Genomic DNA, 18,584 nt, shown 5'->3' with positions numbered 1-18,584 from the left:
GTCTCATATTACTGCCGGATTTTCTTCCCCGCGTTTCCCCACTGTTCTCCCCTCTTTTTTGGCTTGCTTCCCGCTCCCCCTTAGCACTGTTTATTTTATTCTTTGAACGTCTCTTTCTTTTTGCATTTGTCTCAGCATCGCTTTCCTCGTCGCCTCTTTCTTTCAGCCGCTGCTTGAGGGGGGGGGGGCGGGGGGACAAGTCCGACCTCTCTGTACATTGCAGGCTCCACTTTCTTTTTGCATTTTTACCAGGAGCCTCGCTCTCTCCTTCTGCCCTGGCCCCACCAGCCGCCCTTGGACCAACCCCCACGGACACTGCTCCGTTACCCCAGGGGAAGCGCAGCTGGGGGCCACGCTTTGCACGCCCCCCCCCCGCGGAAGCCCCGCTGCCCCGAGCTCAGCGGCAGCCGAGCGGGCCCCGCGGAATCGCTGGTGCCCCGAGTCAGCTGCTCGCCGCAGCCCAGCTGAGCGCCGGGGAGGCTGCGCAAGGCGGAGACTGGCAGGGGCGGGCGAAGATGGCGGAGGCAGAGTGAGTCCGGGGCCGTGGCGGGGCCGGGCAGGGGGAGTGGCAAGGGCAGAGCTGGGGAGCGGGATGGGGGCCGTGCCGGTGGGCAGCAGGGGGATGGGACAGAGCCGCCCCCTCCCAGGCTGGTCATGTCTCGCTGCTAAGCCCCCTGCCCGGGAGGGGGTGCCTTCCAGCGCCGCGTTCAGTGGGGCACCCCCCAGCTTTGGGATCCCATGGAGCGAACTCCCCCCGGCAGGAGTCGGCTCTGTCCCGTGTGGCAGCGGGTGCCACGTCCACATGCGGGCCTGGGGAAGGGTCAGACGCTGCCCCCCGGGGCCCACCAGCCCTTCGTGGGCTGCAGCAGGAATTCTGTCCGAGGGCAGAAAGCGGCTTCCGTGATGCCCCGCTTCAGACTGCTCCGAGCTCCAGCCTTGCGGCCTGGAGAGCGGACGGGTGGCAAACGTGCAATGAGTTGGGTGGTCCTCGGGCAGCAGGCGTCTCTCTGGGAAAAGCCACCACTGGGAGCAGATGTTTGGCAGGCTCGTGAAGGCCTGAATTCACCTTGGCACAGTGGCACACAGCTACTTTCGGGGTGGGGGTGCTGAGCTGCCCTCTCCCCTCCGCCTTTTAGACCTGTTGAGATGGAGTTGCCAACTCTCCTGGAGTGGAGAGACTGGACTGCATTGCTGCAAATGGCATCTGGTCCATTCTGTTCTGGAGAGCTGGCAACCTCACTGCCCCAGGCTGGGGCCACAGCTGAGGGCAGCTGCAGAACCCTGGGCTGACTGCGGGACCCTGGGCTTGCGGGGGCTGGTGGGACCCTGGGGGCTTGCGGAGCCCATGGCAGCAGGATCCCAGAGGGCCAGCAAAGCACGTGAGTATGGTGATATCTCCTGGAGGCCAGGACCTAGGGCTGGAGGAGCAGACAGTGGAGCCAGCCCCCAGGCATGGGGAAGCTGGGTGCTGCAACATCCCCCGCACCCATACTTCCCACGCTTATACCTCAGCATCTAGCTGCTCCCTTATCTCTGAATGTGTGCCAGAGCCATGTTAGCAGGCTGTTGCCTGTACTGAACATGAGTGACTTACAAAAAAGAGAGCTTTCAAATTAATCCATAATGATTCACAGAGTCGCCTTCCAAACAACTTAGACTTGCCAGGCCAGTAAGGGCAGGACAGTGAAATCTGTGGTGGTTAAGGTGGTAAACTTTGGAGCAGTTGCAGGGTGCTTTTCCTATTAGAGATGTTGCAGTGACAGGAAAAAAATCGCAGATGATGATTATTGAGTATGAATCCTAAAGCCGTCATGTGGCACAGCCTGCCCTCACTGAAAAGTTTGGGTTGAAGCGGTGTCCCACGGAAAGGATAAATTGGAGCTGAATCAGTCATGCGAAGAGCTACCAGCTCTGTAGCTCTCCTGTGTTGTTCCATCTTTGAATATATTTTCAAGAGATGACGGCACAGCAGTGTACGGTCAAATTGTAAATTGTGATGGCATTGGTCATGCAGGGAGGGAAGTAAGGGATAAAATACAACTGATTTTAATTAATGTGTATGTATATATGCACACATGCTTCCCGCATTAAGGAGTTGGCTGCAACTTTCCTCAGAAATTGTAATCTTCACTATTAGTACCCGTGGCACATTAATAATATATTACAAAAGCAGCATTGTCTACAGGAGGATCTCTCTGTTTTATACATATTGGTTAGTTGTCCCTTATTTGTAGGTGGGAAAACTGAGGAGCAGAGGTATGTTGATTACCCTTAAAATCTCTCAGCAAATCAATGGCAGAGCCAGGAGTCCACTGTGGTACTCTTAACTGACACAAAAAATGATACCATGTCACTAATTGAAAACAAAGCACTGGTTGCTATAAACATCTTCATACCCTGCATGGGTGCCCCTGGGCTAGTGAATTCCATTCCTTATTCTGAGTGGTCAAGGTGACTCTGTGGTACAAATGTTTGTCCACAGCAGAGTTTGTACCAGTGCAACTCCACTGTTGCTGTAAAACAAGTAATTTACTAGCATGGGCAAGGCCAGTGATTGCTTGATAAATATTGCCAATTGTTTCATAAATCATTGTCTGCTGAATTCTTTTAGTATTGTGTACATTAGCATCATGAAGCTCCAACCATACCACTGCCAGTATGTTTTCTCTAATCATACTAATACCAAACATTTTTTGTGCAGTCTTTGTCTCAAAACACTTTCCAAAAGAGATCAGTATCATTAGCTAGCCCTATTTTACAGAAAAGGAAATCAAGGTTCAGGGAGATGAAGTGACTTGCCCAAAATCACCTCACCTGCTAATGGCAGAGCCAAGAGTTGAAGCCAGATGTCCTGTGGCTTATCCACATAGTGGCTCACGCTGTCCCTCCCACCCCTCCTCACAGACACACACTCATCTTCAATATCATGCTTTTTATTTTGCTTATTTAAGCCATGACATATTCTGATTTGCCATTTCTGTGGTTGTGATGAAGTCCATGGCTTATCTCCCTCATCAGATCTGATACAGCTTACCTGCTGCTTTCACGACGAGGAGTCCTGTGGCACCTTATAGACTAACTGAAGTGTAGGAGCATAAGCTTTCGTGGGCAAAGACCCACTTCGTCAGATGCATGTCAGATGCAGATTCAGACTAACACGGCTACCCCTCTGATACCTGCTGCTTTCGCTGTCTCTTATTTTGTGTGCTCATTAACCTTGCTCTCCTCTCCTCTTTCCTCCTCTTTAGGGGCAAGAGTGACACGACACTGCAGTGGCAGCAGAGAGAAACTGCCACATTCATATTTTTAAAGGAAGTCTCTCAGTCATTTAAGCTTTGAGCCATTTTAAATCATATTGCTGCTCCATTCTAGATAACTACAGATATAATGGAGATTTATCATCTGTATCTTCATACCAGAGCTGAATCAGCTCTGGTAGGGCTGTAATTTTATCACTGGCATAAATGTCTATGCAAGAGGCAGGAGGACAGAAAAATAGACCCTCTGTATCCACACTAATGGTAGCATTGCAAGCTCACAACCTGGGCCTACTCACTTAATTACTCATGAGCATAGCCATAAGTTCTGAATGTCCACATGAGTAAATTGATCCTCACAAGAAATCCACAAGGAAGTAGTACTATATGGATAGGGCAATACTTTTTTATATGGGCTCTCTGGTAACCCTCTCAAAACGTATGGATTTCTGTGTAGCTGTAGTGTATACAACAGCATGGTGTGCATTAGATTCTTTCTGGAATTGTTTGTTGTGGCTTGACCTGTATTAATATAGATAGCCTCAGATTTCATATCTCTGCTGCTTGTAGTTCCTCCAAAATTTCTTCTCTGCCCTGCCAGACATTGTGCTCCTCCACCTTGCCTTTGTGACTGTGCACTATTAGACCACATCTTATGTGTCCACTGATCAAGGAATGGAATGGGGAAACAAGGAGTCTTTTACTTCTCTCTTTTTCCGTGTGGCCATGTGCCAGATATCAAAAGCTGCCACCAGTTGGCAGTTTCAAATTTAAAAACAGTGTTTGTTTTCTTTAGAGTGCCAAAGTGGCTACGCTGTCCATGTCCTACATGAGTATGATGCTGACTCCATGTAAAACAATAGTTTTGATTGAAAGTTTTTAAAATATGGTTGGGAAAGAATTCTGCCATTCATATTTAGAGTTTGTACAGAGCTAGGAATGTATGCAGTCCTCTGAGCCTGATGGGAAGGTGGAATTTCTCTCCCTTTTTGCTCTTTTTGTTTTGAAGCCGAGAATCATTTTTCATAACATGCTGTTACAAGTTTAATGACATCTCTGTTGCTTCGTGAGAATTTCTGTGTAATGTGGTTATGTGCCCTTCTAGCTTTCAAATATTCACTTCTCTTCTTAGTTATTATAAAGGTTGCTGACTCTACCCTACGAAATTTTTCTCAAATTTCATTTTCCTTTTGCACATTGTGACTTATTTACTGGCTTCTTTAGAAGATCAAAGAAGTGAGTAACTCCACAGCTGCCTTGAAACTAGATGTCTTATTCTCTTTTGAGACACCTACACCCTGGCACCACTTGATTGTTGTCTTCTACATGAGAGTCATCACAGACTCTATTCTTGCTCCATATGGTCTCACATCACCCTAACCCATGCCATCCCACTTTTTCTTGTGTTTGTTTTCCCCCTCCCCCACTTCCCAAGAATGTAAATCTGTTGCCATAACTTTATTTTTTTCAGCATGTTTATTTGTTTAATGCATTATTGCAGACAGACCTGCAAAAGCTCTGTTGCAGATAGAGCAAGTTAAGGATATAAGAAGGCCCATACTGAGTCAGACCAAAGGTCCATCTAGTCCAGTATCCTGTCTTCCCAACAGTGGCCAATTGCGGATGCCTCAGAGGGAATGAACAGAAAAGGTAAACATGTGATCCCTCTCCTGTCATCCTCTTCCACCACTGGCAAACAGAAGCGAGGGACGCCATTCCTACCCATCCTGGCTAATAGCCATTGATTTACCTAACCTCCATGAATAGAGTCTGTGATAACTCTGATGTGGGCTGCGGGGGGGACCTGGCGTGAGCCGGGAATCAGCTGGCCTGGCTCGCACCGGGTCCCCCCTGCTGCGCTTCAGCCTCTGGCTCATAATACATTTAAGAGGCTGGTGCACAGGGTGAACGGGGACCCAGCATGGAATCAGCTGTCCCAGGTCATGCAGGGTCCCCCTGCTGTGCATCAGCCATTTAAATGTATTAAGAGCCAGTAGGCTCTTAATACATTTAAAAGGCAGAGACACAGTGGGGTTAGCTCCCGGGGTCGAAAGCTAACCCCACTGCAGCTCCCCTGCGTATCAACTAATCGACTAGTTGATGGAAAATATGCAAAATCCAGTGACTAGTTGATTAAACGAAATTTAACATCCCTACCTCTATCATGTTCACTCCCCCCTTAGTCTCCTTTTTTTCTAAACTGAAAAGTCCTAGTTTTTTTAATCTGTCTTCATATGGGACCCGTTTCAAATCCCTAATCATTTTTGTTGCCCTTTTCTGAGCCTTTTCCAATGCCAGTAAGATATTCTGTGTCTTATTGTCTGTCCCTTTTTAAATGATTCGTAACATTCTGTTTGCTTTTTTGACTGCCGCTGCTCATTGAATAGATGTTTTCAGAGAACTATCCACAATGACTCCAAGATCTCTCTTGAGTAGTTAGAGGTAAATTAGTCCCCATCCTATTGTGTGTATAGTTGGGATTATTTTTTCCAATGTGAATTATTTTACATTTATCAGCATTAAATTTAATTTGCCATTTTGTTGCCCACTTAGTTTGGTGAGAACTTTTTGAAGCTCTTCACACTCTGCTTTGTTCTTAACTATCTTAAGCACTTTAGTATCATCTGCAAATTTTGCCACCTCACTGCTTACCCCTTTCTCCAGATCATTTATAAATAAATTGAATAGTATTGGTCCCAGGACAGATCCTTGGGGTACACCACTTGTTACCTCTCTCCATTCTGAAAACTGATCATTTATTCCTACTCGTTGTTTCCTGTCTTTTAACCAGTTATCAGTCCATGAAAAGACCTTCCCTCTTATCCCATGACAGCTTACTTTATGTAAGCCCCTTTGATGAGGGATCTTGTCAAAGGCTTTCTGGAAATCTAAGTGCACTATATCCACTGGATCCCCCTTGTTCACATGTTTGTTTGACCCCCCCCTTAAAGGATGCTAGCAGATTAATAAGGCATGCTTTCCCTTTACAGAAACCATATTGACTTTTCCCCAACAGATTATGTTCATCTATGTGTCTGACAGTTTTATTCTTCACTATAGTTTCAAATAATTTGCCTGGTACTGATGTTAGACTTACCAGTCTGTAATTGTTAGGATCACCTCTAGAGCCCTTTTTAAATATTGACATCACTTTAACTACCTTCTAGCTATTAGGTACAGAAGCTGATTTAAAGGATAGGCTACAAAGCACAGTTAATAGTTCTGCAATTTCATGTTTGAGTTCTTTCAAAACTTTTGGGTGAATGCCATCTGGTCCCAGCAACTTGTTTATTGTTAAGTTTATCAATTTGTTGCGAAACCTCCTCTAGTGACACCTCAATCTGGGACAATTCCTCACATTTGTCACCTGAAAAGAATGGCTCAGGTTTGGGAAGCTCCCGAACATCCTCAGCTATGAAGACTGAAGCAAAGAATTCATTTAGTTTCTCTGCAATGGCTTTATATTGTCTTTTGAGTGCTCCTTTAGCATCTCAATCATCCAGGGGCCTCAAAGGCTTCCTGCTTTTGAGGTACTTACATAACATTTTGCTATTTTTGAGTGTTTGGCTAGCTGTTCTTCAAACTCTGTTTTGGCTTTTTAAATTATATTTTTACACTTATTTGACTGGGTTTATGCTCCTTTCTATTTTCCTCATTAGGATTTAACTTCCACTTTTTAAACAATGCCTTTTTATCTCTCACTGCTTCTTTTACTAGGTGGTTAAGTCACAGTTGCACTTTTTTGGTTCCCTTACTGTGTTTTTTAATTTGGGGTATACATTTAATTTGGGCCTCTATTATGGTGTCTTTGAAAAGTTTCCATGCAGCTTGCAGGGGTTTCATCTTTGTCACTGTACCTTTTAATTTCTGTTTATCTAACCTCATTTTTGTGTAGTCCCCCTTTCTGAAATTAAATGCCACAGTGTTGGGTTTCTGAGGTGTTTTTCCCACCATAGGGATGTTAACTTTTATTACATTATGGTCACTGTTTCCAAGCAGTTCAATTATATTTACTTCTTGGACCAGATCCTATGATCCAGTTAGGACAAAATCAAGAATTGCCTCTCCACTTGTGTGTTCCCGAACTAGCTGCTCCAAGAAGCAGTCATTTAAGGTATCAAGAAATTTTATCTCTGTATCTGTCTAGTCCTGAGGTGACGGGTACCAGTCAGTATGGGGATAGTTGAAATCCCCCTTTGTTATTGAGGGATTTTTTGGATAGCCTCTCTAATTTCCCTTAGCATTTCATAGTCATTATCACTGTCCTGATCAGCTGGTCGATAATATATATTCCTACTGCTATATTCTTATTATTAAAGCATGGAATTACTACCCATAGTTCTTCAGAGTTTGGCTTTTTCATAAGGTAAATTATATTTTCTGCAAATTCAGAAAGTTTGACTATTTATTTATTTTTTTACAGATTAACGTACACTTTCTTTTAAAATGCATTTTTTCAGCCTTGTCTGTTATTTTCACAGGATTTGGGATACGTCCTAAATTAAAATACTGACTGCAAGTGAATCTTCTCCAATCACACTGGTGGATCTCGCCTAACACATCATGGCAGAAAGCAATTCAGCATCAACTATACCAAAAAAGTGTGGTCCATACATTTCATCTGTAACCAGTCATGGCATGAACTTGGTGATTCGTGGAATCGTGCTATTTTTTATTGGTGTGTTTCTTGCGTTAGTATTAAACTTGCTACAGATTCAGAGGAATGTCACTCTCTTTCCGCCTGATGTGATCACAAGCATCTTCTCTTCGGCTTGGTGGGTACCGCCTTGCTGTGGTACAGCTTCAGGTAATGTCAGAAGGTGCCATCTGTCTGTTTTGTGAAGCAGGGTGGGGAGTGGGAAATTAAAAATCCTTCATTAATAGAAAAATGTGGAAGATTTTGGATCAAATTCTGCTACCTTTCCTATCTATCTCTTTCCTCCTTCCCTACTCCTGAAAGACCAGATATTGTAGTGTGAATCATAGAATTGTAGCAATATAGGACTGGAAAGGACCTCGGTAGGTCTAGTCCAATCCCCTGCACCGAGGCAGAACTAGCTACTATCTAGTTTGAGGCCTGCTGTGCTGATTCCTGAGTCAGAAGATTATGTTCTGCCTTCGGGATTAGGAAACCAGAGTTTGGCAAGCCATATAAATTCATATGATTGTAACCTTGAGGCTGGATTACAGACATGCCCTTTGTGGGCAACTCTGGAAAAGAATCTGGAAATCTCAGATTTTGCGGCATGGAGTAGCTTTGCCTTTTCTGGTGTAAGATGTAATGAGAATATGCCATTTTTTCCCCCAGCTCTCTGTTTGCTTCTGAGTGCAGGTCACAGTGCAGGTTTAGCTCTGTAAAGCTCCACGTGGTCTGGAACCCAGTTGTCCCTCAATAACGTCAGGAGACATAGGCACAAGGCGCTCCTTTCCTCTTGTGGGTGGGACAGTGTTAGCAATAAATGTCCTCTGAAATCTGATCCCCTTAAAAGTCTGACAGAGTTTGGGCTTCAGAGCACAGTGTAAGACCTCTCCTATGGGTCATATTACATGTTACCAGTGGATTATTCTGAGCAGCTGGGTGGGGGAATTCTATTAAAAGTGGATGTTTTATTTTAAAGACAACATTTTCCTTGAACTTGATTTGCTTATTTGGAGAATAGTATTCTTGATCGTCCGTAATTTGCGTTTCCGTGATTTGGACCCTGGCAGAAGACGAGGAATCAACTCTGCATGCTACCTCTCCCCGTCACTTCCTGGATTGGGGAACAGTGGTGCAGTGGATTGCTGGTCTAGAATCCCTCTGAAATCCCACCCGCCATTCCCAACATGCTCCTGCACCCTCCCTCTTCCAGACCCCACAGCCCCACCCCCAGTGCCTTTCATTATGGCAAACACTCATGGTGCAGAAAAATCCAATTTCCCAAGGTTGCCAGATAAAAGAGGTTCAAGTGTAATGCAAATTAGTAAACTTACCTTTGGTCTGTTGGGCAACTCTGGCATCAGAATTTTGCTAAAGGTAATGTTTAAGCCTAGTCTTTTATCTAATTACTTTATTTTGGTATGATGTCAAATCATTTCACTACAGATATACAGAAGCCTGATTTGAGAGGAAAATGTCCAAGTAGCTGTCTCAGTATGTCAGTTTTATTCTGTTTGAACTTGGAATATTTTGGTCACAGTTACTTACTTGTTGAATATAAGTTGCCTGTCTAACATAGCTCTTATTCTCTAACCTTGCTCCTATGGTACCTTGTATTTACTGCATATATTTTTTATGATTAAATTGGTTGTCTTGACATAGAACTCATGAGGGGTTTGATTTACTGATGAGCAGTTTGATTTGACCATCTCGTAGGATTTTTTCTTTCTTATTTGTAGCAGGGCTTGCTACCAAAACATATCTATTAAGTATTTTTTTACGGTAAGAATGACGTGTTTGTTTTTTAAAAGAGAATACACGGAGGTAGTTCTGTATAATTCTGTTAGTAAGATGGACATATTGTGTCCATGAGGCCTCCAAGAGGAGAGGAGAAAGAGACTCTGAAAAGATTTAGAGGATCAGCAATATGCCTATTATTCTCATACAGTTACACAACATACTCCTACACTGTTTTCAGTGCACAGTCTACTAGGGTTGTTTCTATGTAAAGGATTTGTTCTGGGGGTTGAAATGACAATGTCCCACTTGTACCAGTGGCAGCCTCCTAGCATGCAATTAAGAACATTACATATGTACAAACTGTTTACTAGGAAATTCTAAGCTTCAAGCTTTGTCACAGTCTTGAGGTGAAAAGCTGAGCTTCTATGTTGAAATTGACTACAAGATTGCGTGTTCTTGCTACTTAGTCAGTTTCCTCTGGCCATAAATGCTACAGTGGCTCTCTGTAAGAAATTTCACAATTCTTCCTCTCTAACTGTTGTCTGGTACTCAAATGCTACCTGAGGGAACAAAGTTTGCAACCTACTCAACTGCTTGGATAATTTACATGGTGTTCTGCTACCCATACATACAAAACATAATTGTCATGAATATGTCTTTGGGGTATGTCCTCTCCCATTCCATCATCCCGAGTGAACAGATATGCAAAACCACAATATTTGTAATTCTTTGACAGGCAGTAGACATAATTTACTCCTAAAGACACAAATGAAGAGAGATCTTTCATTGCCATCCATCCGTGCTATTTGCAGGCATTTTTTCATCTGTCATGGTTTGCTATCGATTGGGCTCCACACCCTCAGCTAGAATGTTGGTCATGTGGCAATTGCTGATGCTGCTTCAATGGTGATTTTTCGTTTATTTTTTAAACCCTTATTTTTTTAACCCAGTTCCTGTCTGGCAGATAGAAAACATCTCCTGTGAGATGCATCCAACATACCTCCAGACCATAAGGTGTTAAAAATCAAAGCAACTCCTGAACCCTGCTTCTTACGTATTAAAACAATGTAACACTAAACAGCATTTTCACTGATGTGTCTCAGCTGGGGTGGCAATTGTCTTTACACATGGAACTAGAGTATAGTGAGTGTTTAAAAGAAAATTTTGACAAGGTTTAGAAAATGCCACTTTTAATTTATTTTTACCTCTTCCTGGTATTATGCACAAGCGCAGCGCTAGCTGAAGATGCTATAGGGGAAATTTTAAATTACAAACACATAGCTGTTTTCATTGAATTTTAAGCCAAATTTTTAATAATAACTTATGCCTTATTTTTTTGTTTTTATTTTCAGATATTAACAGTTTAAAAAAATATAATTTTTATTATTTCAAAACCGTCTGGGTCTAGACTGTCTCTTGTGCAGCTAAATATTGCAGATGCTTTTAATTGTTAATTTTTCTTTCATGTTTCCACAGCTGTGATTGGGTTATTGTATCCCTGCATGGACAGACATCTGGGAGAGCCACATAAATTTAAGAGAGAATGGTCCAGTGTAATGCGTTGTGTAGCAGTCTTTGTGGGTATAAATCATGCTAGCGCTGTATCCTTCTGTGTGGTAATGAAGTTTGCAGGAACAAATTAGGAGAGCAAATGTCACGTGTGCATCATCATCAATGAAGAGTGTGCACTTTGCTAAGCATGGGAAAAATTGGTAGGAAAAAATACTTGGCATTTGTTATCTGGATCTCAAAGCGTATGAAAGTGAATAAGTGTTGTTATCCGTATTTTACAGACGGGACTGAAATACAAATAAGCTAAGTGACTTGCCTTAGAATATAAAGAAAGGAGAGAAGTGAGTGAGTCAATGTGGTATGATGGGCAGTACATCGTTTTCCTGCTAAATTCTCAAAAATTCATGTACACCTTTACACTAGACTAGCACCAGCCCTAGAGGAAGAAGCTGTGACATTAGACAAAAACATAGCTTTAAAATGGGCTGTGATGTTTCACTGGCAACCGTGTGAGCAGTTGTGTTTTGTGTCACAGTCTCCCTCTAAGTTAAAACAATTGTCTACCAAACCCAGATTCAAATATGGGTATTGAAAAGGAGAATTCAACATCATAGAAGGCTCATTCTTTCATCTGTAGCAACAGGTACCAGACTGTTACCTGCAGAGAATTGCTGGTGGTGTGATGCAAACTCTCTGGCCATGTGGTGTAGGGTGTCTCCTTTCCAGCTGAAGGAGAACCAGAAGAGGGACAATGGATGAAATGAGATACAAAGAAAGCCATGGAAAATGGGCTGTATTCCCATTCCAGTGGCCTGAACTTTGGATGCATGTTGGTCTTTCCTGCAGTCTTACCTGTGTGCCCATTAATGTTGGAGACATCAAATCTAGGGTCTGGTTAATCTCCCCCTTGCAGGATTTGGTATTCCTATAGTCAAAGAAGAATCAGTATGGTCTCATATTGGGAGGGAGAGCTCAGTGGTTTGAGCATTGGCCTGCTACACCCAGGGTTTTGAGTTCAATCCTTGAGGGGGCCATTTAGGGATCTGGGGCAAATCCGTCAGGGATGGTACTTGGTCCTGTGGTGAGGGCAGAGGACTGGACTGGATGAGCTCTCAAGGTCCCTTCCAGTTCTATGAGATGGTATCTCTCCATATATATTTGCCTTCAACTCCTGAGCATCCCCTGACAGTGGGCACATTTAGATAAAGGGCAGAAATTCAAACAAGTTTCTTGGAAATGTGAGTGGCAAACTTCCCACCAGTCTGATTACTCTCAGCAAACACCTCTGCAGTTCACAATCAGCCATTCAGCATGGTCAGTATCGTCTATAGATGATATAAATAGAACACTATTTTGTTCTAGGTGGCTTCCTGAAAAGCAGGAGCTTCAGTTCATATCATATTCTAATAGCAGAATTAGGGTCTTAGACTAGATCTACACTAGACACGGCAGCTCGACTTAAGGTACTCAACTCCAGCTACATGAGCTGGAGTTGGCTTACCTTAAGCCAAGCTTGGCAGCTTCCCTTTCTCCTCACAAAAGGAGGACTACTGGATGCCAGTTGGGTCACCCTCTGAGTTTGATTTAGCAAGTCTTAAGTAGACTCACTAAATTGAACGCCAGAAGATCGATCTCAGCAGTGGCAATCTTCCATGTAGTGAAGACAAGCCCTTAGACTTTCCCAGATTTGAGCTGACTTTGGTCATGGTGTTCTTGTGTTTGCCATTCTCTCTCTGCTACCATCCAGTTTACCCTGTTTCCTGTTAGACTATTCCACTAGATCTTCCCCCAGGCCAGTGGATTTCTGTGGTTTTATCTATAAATTTGTCATCCCCTAAATTGAAGTTATCCTTATGAATGTTAACATTATCTCTTTAATGGTACTTTCTTATTGTGAAGATGAATTAGTTAATATTTTTGAAACACTTTGAAGAGGATAAAGTGCTGCAAAAGTGCACATTATTAATTTATTGTATTTAAAGTTGATGTAACTGATCTTCCACTTTGACTCACATGAGTATTTTGTTGATGCTGTGTATTCACATTTTGCATTGCTATAGTTGTTTTTTGAAAAGCAAACAAGTTTCTGAATAAATGTTTAATTGGATCAAAATACTATGCTAATTAAAAGCATGTATGAGTGATTGATATTAAATAGCTTTTGTTTTTTCCAGATGACCTTATTTCAGTAGACTTCAGCATAATATGTAGGGCACATTGGCAATTGAATACTGGATTTAAGGCTTAAACCACAGATTATTAAAAGAGTAATTGACGAGGCTGGAATGTTCTTTTGATACTACTTCATCTAATATTTTTACACTAAATCTGACAGACTGGTATTCTTAATAGCTGTCTCACTTTGTACTGAGACAACATTGTGTGTTTACAAATAGCCTAAACAAAATAATATTTTAAGTCAATACTCTTCTTGACAGAGGGAAAATAATCCTTTTAAATTATTATTGTAGTATCCCTCTATCATTTAGTTGTATTAAATGGCGAGAGCTGTGTTTATGCAAGAGCTAGAAGATGATGTTTGTTTGTTATGTTGGAGTATGTTATTTCTCAGGTCAAATTTTAGTTAACAACGTAAAGAGAACTGATCTTCTCGAAGTTGGCACTTTAAAACTAATCCTTAACAAATGACTTTAGAAGGTGGATTTTGCCAACAACATACAGCTATCTCTTACACTAGCTGCACTTTCAATTGGACTATGGTGGACCTTTGATAGATCACGAAGTGGCTTTGGGCTTGGAATAGGAATTGCTTTTCTGGCCACCTTGGTATCACAGTTTCTGGTCTACAATGGGGTTTACCAGTAAGTCTTTTTAAAGCATTTTTCTTATAGTTAAGTGGTGCTAATGTTGAACAAAAATATTAAAGAAAGATCTGAATTCACTTGAACCCTGAACTTGCTAACACTTAAATATATGTATAACTTTACTTTAATTGGACTATTCTTGTGAGTATTATATGTGTTTAAGACTGAGATTTTGGTTTGGTGTTGTAAAACTGATACAAAACCTACAGCAAAACAGACTGGATCAAACGGAGAAAGGATATTAGAATAAATGAATGGATGGGTAGTAAATTTGATATTAGCAGTAACAAATCAAACTTTCTTTAAGTTTGTGTATCAGTAGGTTAATCTAGTTCCATATCCAGATTTCTCAGTGTCTTTCTCTGTGTGTTTAATTTTAAAAGTGTAAGGTTTTTTTGAAGATAAGACTGTGCTGGGATAATTTGGTGATGGCAGTAAACGGACAATACCCAAACCTGTATTCTTTTCTAGATATACGTCTCCAGATTTCCTTTATGTTCGTTCCTGGTTACCATGTATATTTTTTGCTGGTGGCATTACTGTGGGGAACATTGGTAGGCAGCTGGCAATGGTAAGTTAGTGGTTTTGGTGTGTGTGTGGTGTGTGAGATTTTTTTTTTTTTTTTGTACTGAGCTTGTATTGTCTGGTTTAAGAAATTATTTGGCATTTTAAATGTTGTTGTGCAAGCCACTTTTTCCTAACACCAACCAGGTTTTCAAATTGCAAATGTGGACTAAGCTGGGAGTCCAGAAGCAATGCTTTTCAATCTGGTCAGCATGTTCCTGCCCCCAGCAGTTCTGTGTGCTGCTGAGTGCCCTACATATCCTAAAGAGTTTCCCATTTCATTGCTTTCACTTCATTCTGTATATGCACAAACCCCAAGCCCCTGCAGGTCAAGGCCTATATAAGAAACCATGTTTGAGGGGAAAAAAGCAGGACAAGCTCTGAGTCAATAGCTAATATAGTTAGGTTCTTTCTTGCTCTGCCAGGAGGCCCAGAATGCTACCATTTTGTGCGTCAATTGTGCACAAAATGCTTACTACAGAACTCTAGTTGGTTAGGATACCTTAAAAAGCATCAGAGTGTTGGGGCCTTCATTGATTGGGGAGAAAATGCGGACAGAGCTATTGTGTCAGTAACGATGTAAATCCCTCTTTTTCACGGCTACCTAACTCAGTCAGAACTTAAGTCTATAAATCCTTGTTCTCAAATAATTTTCGCTTTCTTTGGTTGTTTTGCAGTATGAATGCAAAGTCATTGCAGAAAAATCTCACCAGGACTAAGGAAAAGCAAAATGCATCTTTTATACAGGAAAATATGACAGACAACTGTTGGAAGAACGTGCTATAAGGAACATTTTGACTGTAAAATTGCCAAAATGCAGTTTTTCCCCCTTTGAATGGTACACTTTACTGCAATCTGTGATTGCTGCTTCTGTAAGTTAGTTAGAAACCTTGGTGTCCTATTACTGTGAAGTAACATTTGTATGCAATAGATTTGACAATATTCGTTCATAGACAAGATTCAGTTTTTTTGCCAATCTAAAATAGGTTTACCATCTTTTTCCACAATATTACAGTGCCAAACTGACCTTGGAGTTACTGTAGTGTAGCTGAAAATTCTGCTTCAGTTTCTCTGGCAATTTGAGGAATTGAAGTTTTTGATATTTTAGGAAAAGCCAGAGCATTCAGAATTAAGACTGAAGATATTGTAACCCATGCTAGTAGCTAGTTATATTTATTGTCTTACGTACCAACATGAGTTACAGGTGACCTGTGATATCAATAAGGAAACCAAGTTAAGCCCCAAAATGTGCTAAATCGCTTTTTAAAAAACAATTGTCAAATGTGGGAAAAACTTATATAGGACTATCTGGACTGCCCCCCCCCCCCCCCCACACCATCTTTCTTTCCCCTTGTATCTGTCTCAAAATGATACATTATTAGGAAATCTCTAGTGAGCTTGGAAATGGAAACTTTCCTGATGCTGAAAAATCTTCAGAAAAATGAAAAAGGAAATTGAAGACTAATTTCAGAATGTGTCTTCTCACCTTGCTACTGATTCATGAAGACAGCTATCTCCTAGGCCTACATTCTGACACTACTAGTCATGTTGAGTAAAACCTTTCTCTGCATTAGTCTGGTTGAAGTCCGTGGGACTAGTGGGGGTGTAGGGTTGTACTGTTTTAGGTACCCGTATGGCCCCATTCGTATGATATCTGAGTGCCTCAAACTCTTTAAGGTGTTCATTCCTACTCCCCCCTCTGGGAGATAGGAAAGCACCATAAGTCGCATTTTATAGTTGCGGAACTTAGGCACAGAGGCTAAATGTCTTGCCCAAGGTCACACGGGAAATCTGTGGCAAAGCAGGGACTTGATCCCAGATCTTCCAAGACCTACTTTATTGCACTAACCACTTCTCCTGTCAGTATGTGTGTTGGAATCTGGCCCATAGTTTGGGGCTAACACCCAATCCTCCCCACCCCCCTTTTTACTCGGCTTTGCATTTCTCCCTTGAGATTATAGGGTAAAGACACCTTTGCTGCAAATAGGCATCTCCCTCTTTCTCCCCTGATTGATTTAAGTTGAGTTTTGCCTGACCATACCATCAGTGAATTTGCCCTGAAACTTCCTCTTTTTCACTTCCATCACTTTCTTGATGTTGTTTAAACAAGCTCTTTTGTTTAATTTGAATGATTAATATTTTAATCTTCCTTGAAAGTTTTTTAAAACACGTTACAGTCCCATAAAGAGGTTGAAGTTGGTCCAAAGAACAAATACTTGTTTTAATAAATAATAATGTCTATGTATGTATAGTACATGAAACCTGATATAGGCAGGGGTTTTTTTGAGTCTTGTGTTTTTATGTCTGAAGTCTATAACATGTGCAGTTAAATGCCTCTATGTAACAAAACGAAGGGTTACCAGAAGGAAAAACTTTTGCATGAACAAAGCTTTTAACATTTTTAAATAAAAAACTGATATTTGGAGATGTCAGTTCAGCAACTCCACAGTTTCAGTGGTCTATAGCACCATGACATTTTAGTGCCCCATGCACATTTTCACGATTTGGCCACAATTCAGGAAAACAGTTAAGAACGTCCTTTCCATTAAGCTAATGATAAGCACATGATTAAGTGTATTCCTGTTCAGGGATATTTCTTCTGCACAGGGTCATAATAACTAATGCTAGATAAATGAAGTTGTAATTCCATCTTCAATTTCACAAGGGACTTGTTGATATATTTTTTTAAAAGTATGTTTCATTTGGCCTGATCTGCATTCCTTACTCATGCAAGTGGCTTTAGTTGGATGATGATATAAGCAAGGACTGCCCAATCAGATCTTCAACATGGTTGTCTTCATAAAAAGTAAATGATTGGCATAAAAGCTGAGATACTGATCATAATTTTTACAGTAGCTATAGAGAAATAATGTGGTACCTCAGATTCCAGGGCTTTAATGGTGACCACTGTGTGTATAAAACTGAAGATAAGTAATTTCTTGTTATTTGCTTGGTAATAAGTTCTTTTATATATTGGTTTACATACCTTTAGAGAACAGAACATGCATATACAAATGTATAGTAAAAATCCTTGGGAAGTGTGGTAATTGTTCGTTGATAGCACCCACTTTGCACATTTTAAAATCATTCATTTAAAAATGATTGGAATATACTGTCAGCTAGCTTCTTTCCAAATTGCGTTTTTGAAACTTTCAGCTGATTGTGCAAAATGCACTTGGGTGGTCTCCTTTATTTTATAGATGTTGTTTTTCTTAATTCTTATTTGACTAAAATAAATTGCTGCCAGGTGAAAACCTTATATGCCAAATTTTCAAACTGCATTATAATTTTATGGCTGTAATACTCAGAACCTGAAAAAAGAGGTTAATAATGAGAATGCTGACACAGCCTTAACTATAGTAGTGTGAACATGCTGCTATTGTATAATGTGTAATTATAATATTAGACTGTCTTCAAGATGTTCAGTATAGAATGAAGAAGGTATATTTTAGATACAACTTTATAAGCACTATAAACTCTTCACTAACTATGAATTGTAAGGTCTATGCTGTTTACTTCTGCTGTTAAAAGCAAAATATGTATTAAATATAGGTACAATCTTGTTTGACAGGTTTATTTTCATAATTATACCGAATCATCTCTACAGGTATTTCATGTGCTAATTTTAGCTGGAGAGCTGGCGTGATGGCTTTGCAGTGTCCCTGTTTAAAATTAATAGATTAAGATCAGGATTACTAAATAAGGAGCATACTTTATATCAACAGTGATTATAAGAAAACTTGGGTATTGGACAGCCTTTAAAATGCTCATATTTTTTAATTTGAAAGCAGGTAGGGTAATACCAGGGTTGGATGGGACACGATTTACAAAATCAGCAGTTTAAGATAAAATTGGGTAAAACAGAAAATAGAAATTTAGGAGTAAATGATCATTGATACATAGAAAAGAGGTTATTTGTGGAGTGTCCCAGGAATCCCCTACAGGGCCTGTGTTGTATAATGTATTTACCGGTCATCTGAACTGGGTGGGGTTAACACTGAGGTGGCAATGCTAGTTAAGTAATGCATTGTTAGTTAATGAGATCAT

At 41.2% G+C, this 18,584-nt stretch overlaps 1 protein-coding gene across 4 annotated transcripts; it reads left to right on the top strand.

Moving 5' to 3' along the window:
* Positions 1-212: 212 nt before the first annotated feature.
* Positions 213-18,100, top strand: INSIG2 (insulin induced gene 2). Of its 4 annotated transcripts, XM_006137624.2 has the most exons (7): positions 213-529; positions 4,759-4,907; positions 7,739-8,064; positions 11,113-11,237; positions 13,804-13,970; positions 14,445-14,544; positions 15,215-18,100. In XM_006137624.2, exons 3-7 carry the CDS (start codon positions 7,821-7,823, stop codon positions 15,254-15,256), a joined length of 678 nt encoding a protein of 225 aa, XP_006137686.1. In that variant the 5' UTR covers positions 213-529; positions 4,759-4,907; positions 7,739-7,820; the 3' UTR covers positions 15,257-18,100. The 4 variants fall into 4 exon arrangements, with proteins under 4 accessions (XP_006137686.1, XP_006137685.1, XP_075789355.1 ...); XM_006137623.3 differs by lacking the exon at positions 4,759-4,907 and having other exon boundaries at positions 214-529; XM_075933240.1 differs by lacking the exons at positions 213-529; positions 4,759-4,907 and adding an exon at positions 7,284-7,371.
* Positions 18,101-18,584: the final 484 nt, after the last annotated feature.

This window comes from Pelodiscus sinensis, chromosome 7 (genome assembly GCF_049634645.1).
Source record: "Pelodiscus sinensis isolate JC-2024 chromosome 7, ASM4963464v1, whole genome shotgun sequence".
Classification (NCBI taxonomy): domain Eukaryota; kingdom Metazoa; phylum Chordata; order Testudines; family Trionychidae; genus Pelodiscus; species Pelodiscus sinensis.
The sequence above is the reverse complement of the archived record's forward strand: the minus strand, read 5'-3'. Positions and strand labels throughout refer to the sequence as shown.

Excerpts from the sequence above, each read along its gene's own strand:
- INSIG2 (XM_006137624.2), top strand. The coding sequence starts at position 7,821 with ATGGCAGAAAGCAATTCAGCATCAACTATACCAAAAAAGTGTGGTCCA. Across the intron at positions 11,238-13,803 it reads GTATAAATCATGCTAGCGCT|AAGGTGGATTTTGCCAACAA; the intron begins GTATCCTTCTGT and ends AAATGACTTTAG. Across the intron at positions 13,971-14,444 it reads GTCTACAATGGGGTTTACCA|ATATACGTCTCCAGATTTCC; the intron begins GTAAGTCTTTTT and ends ATTCTTTTCTAG.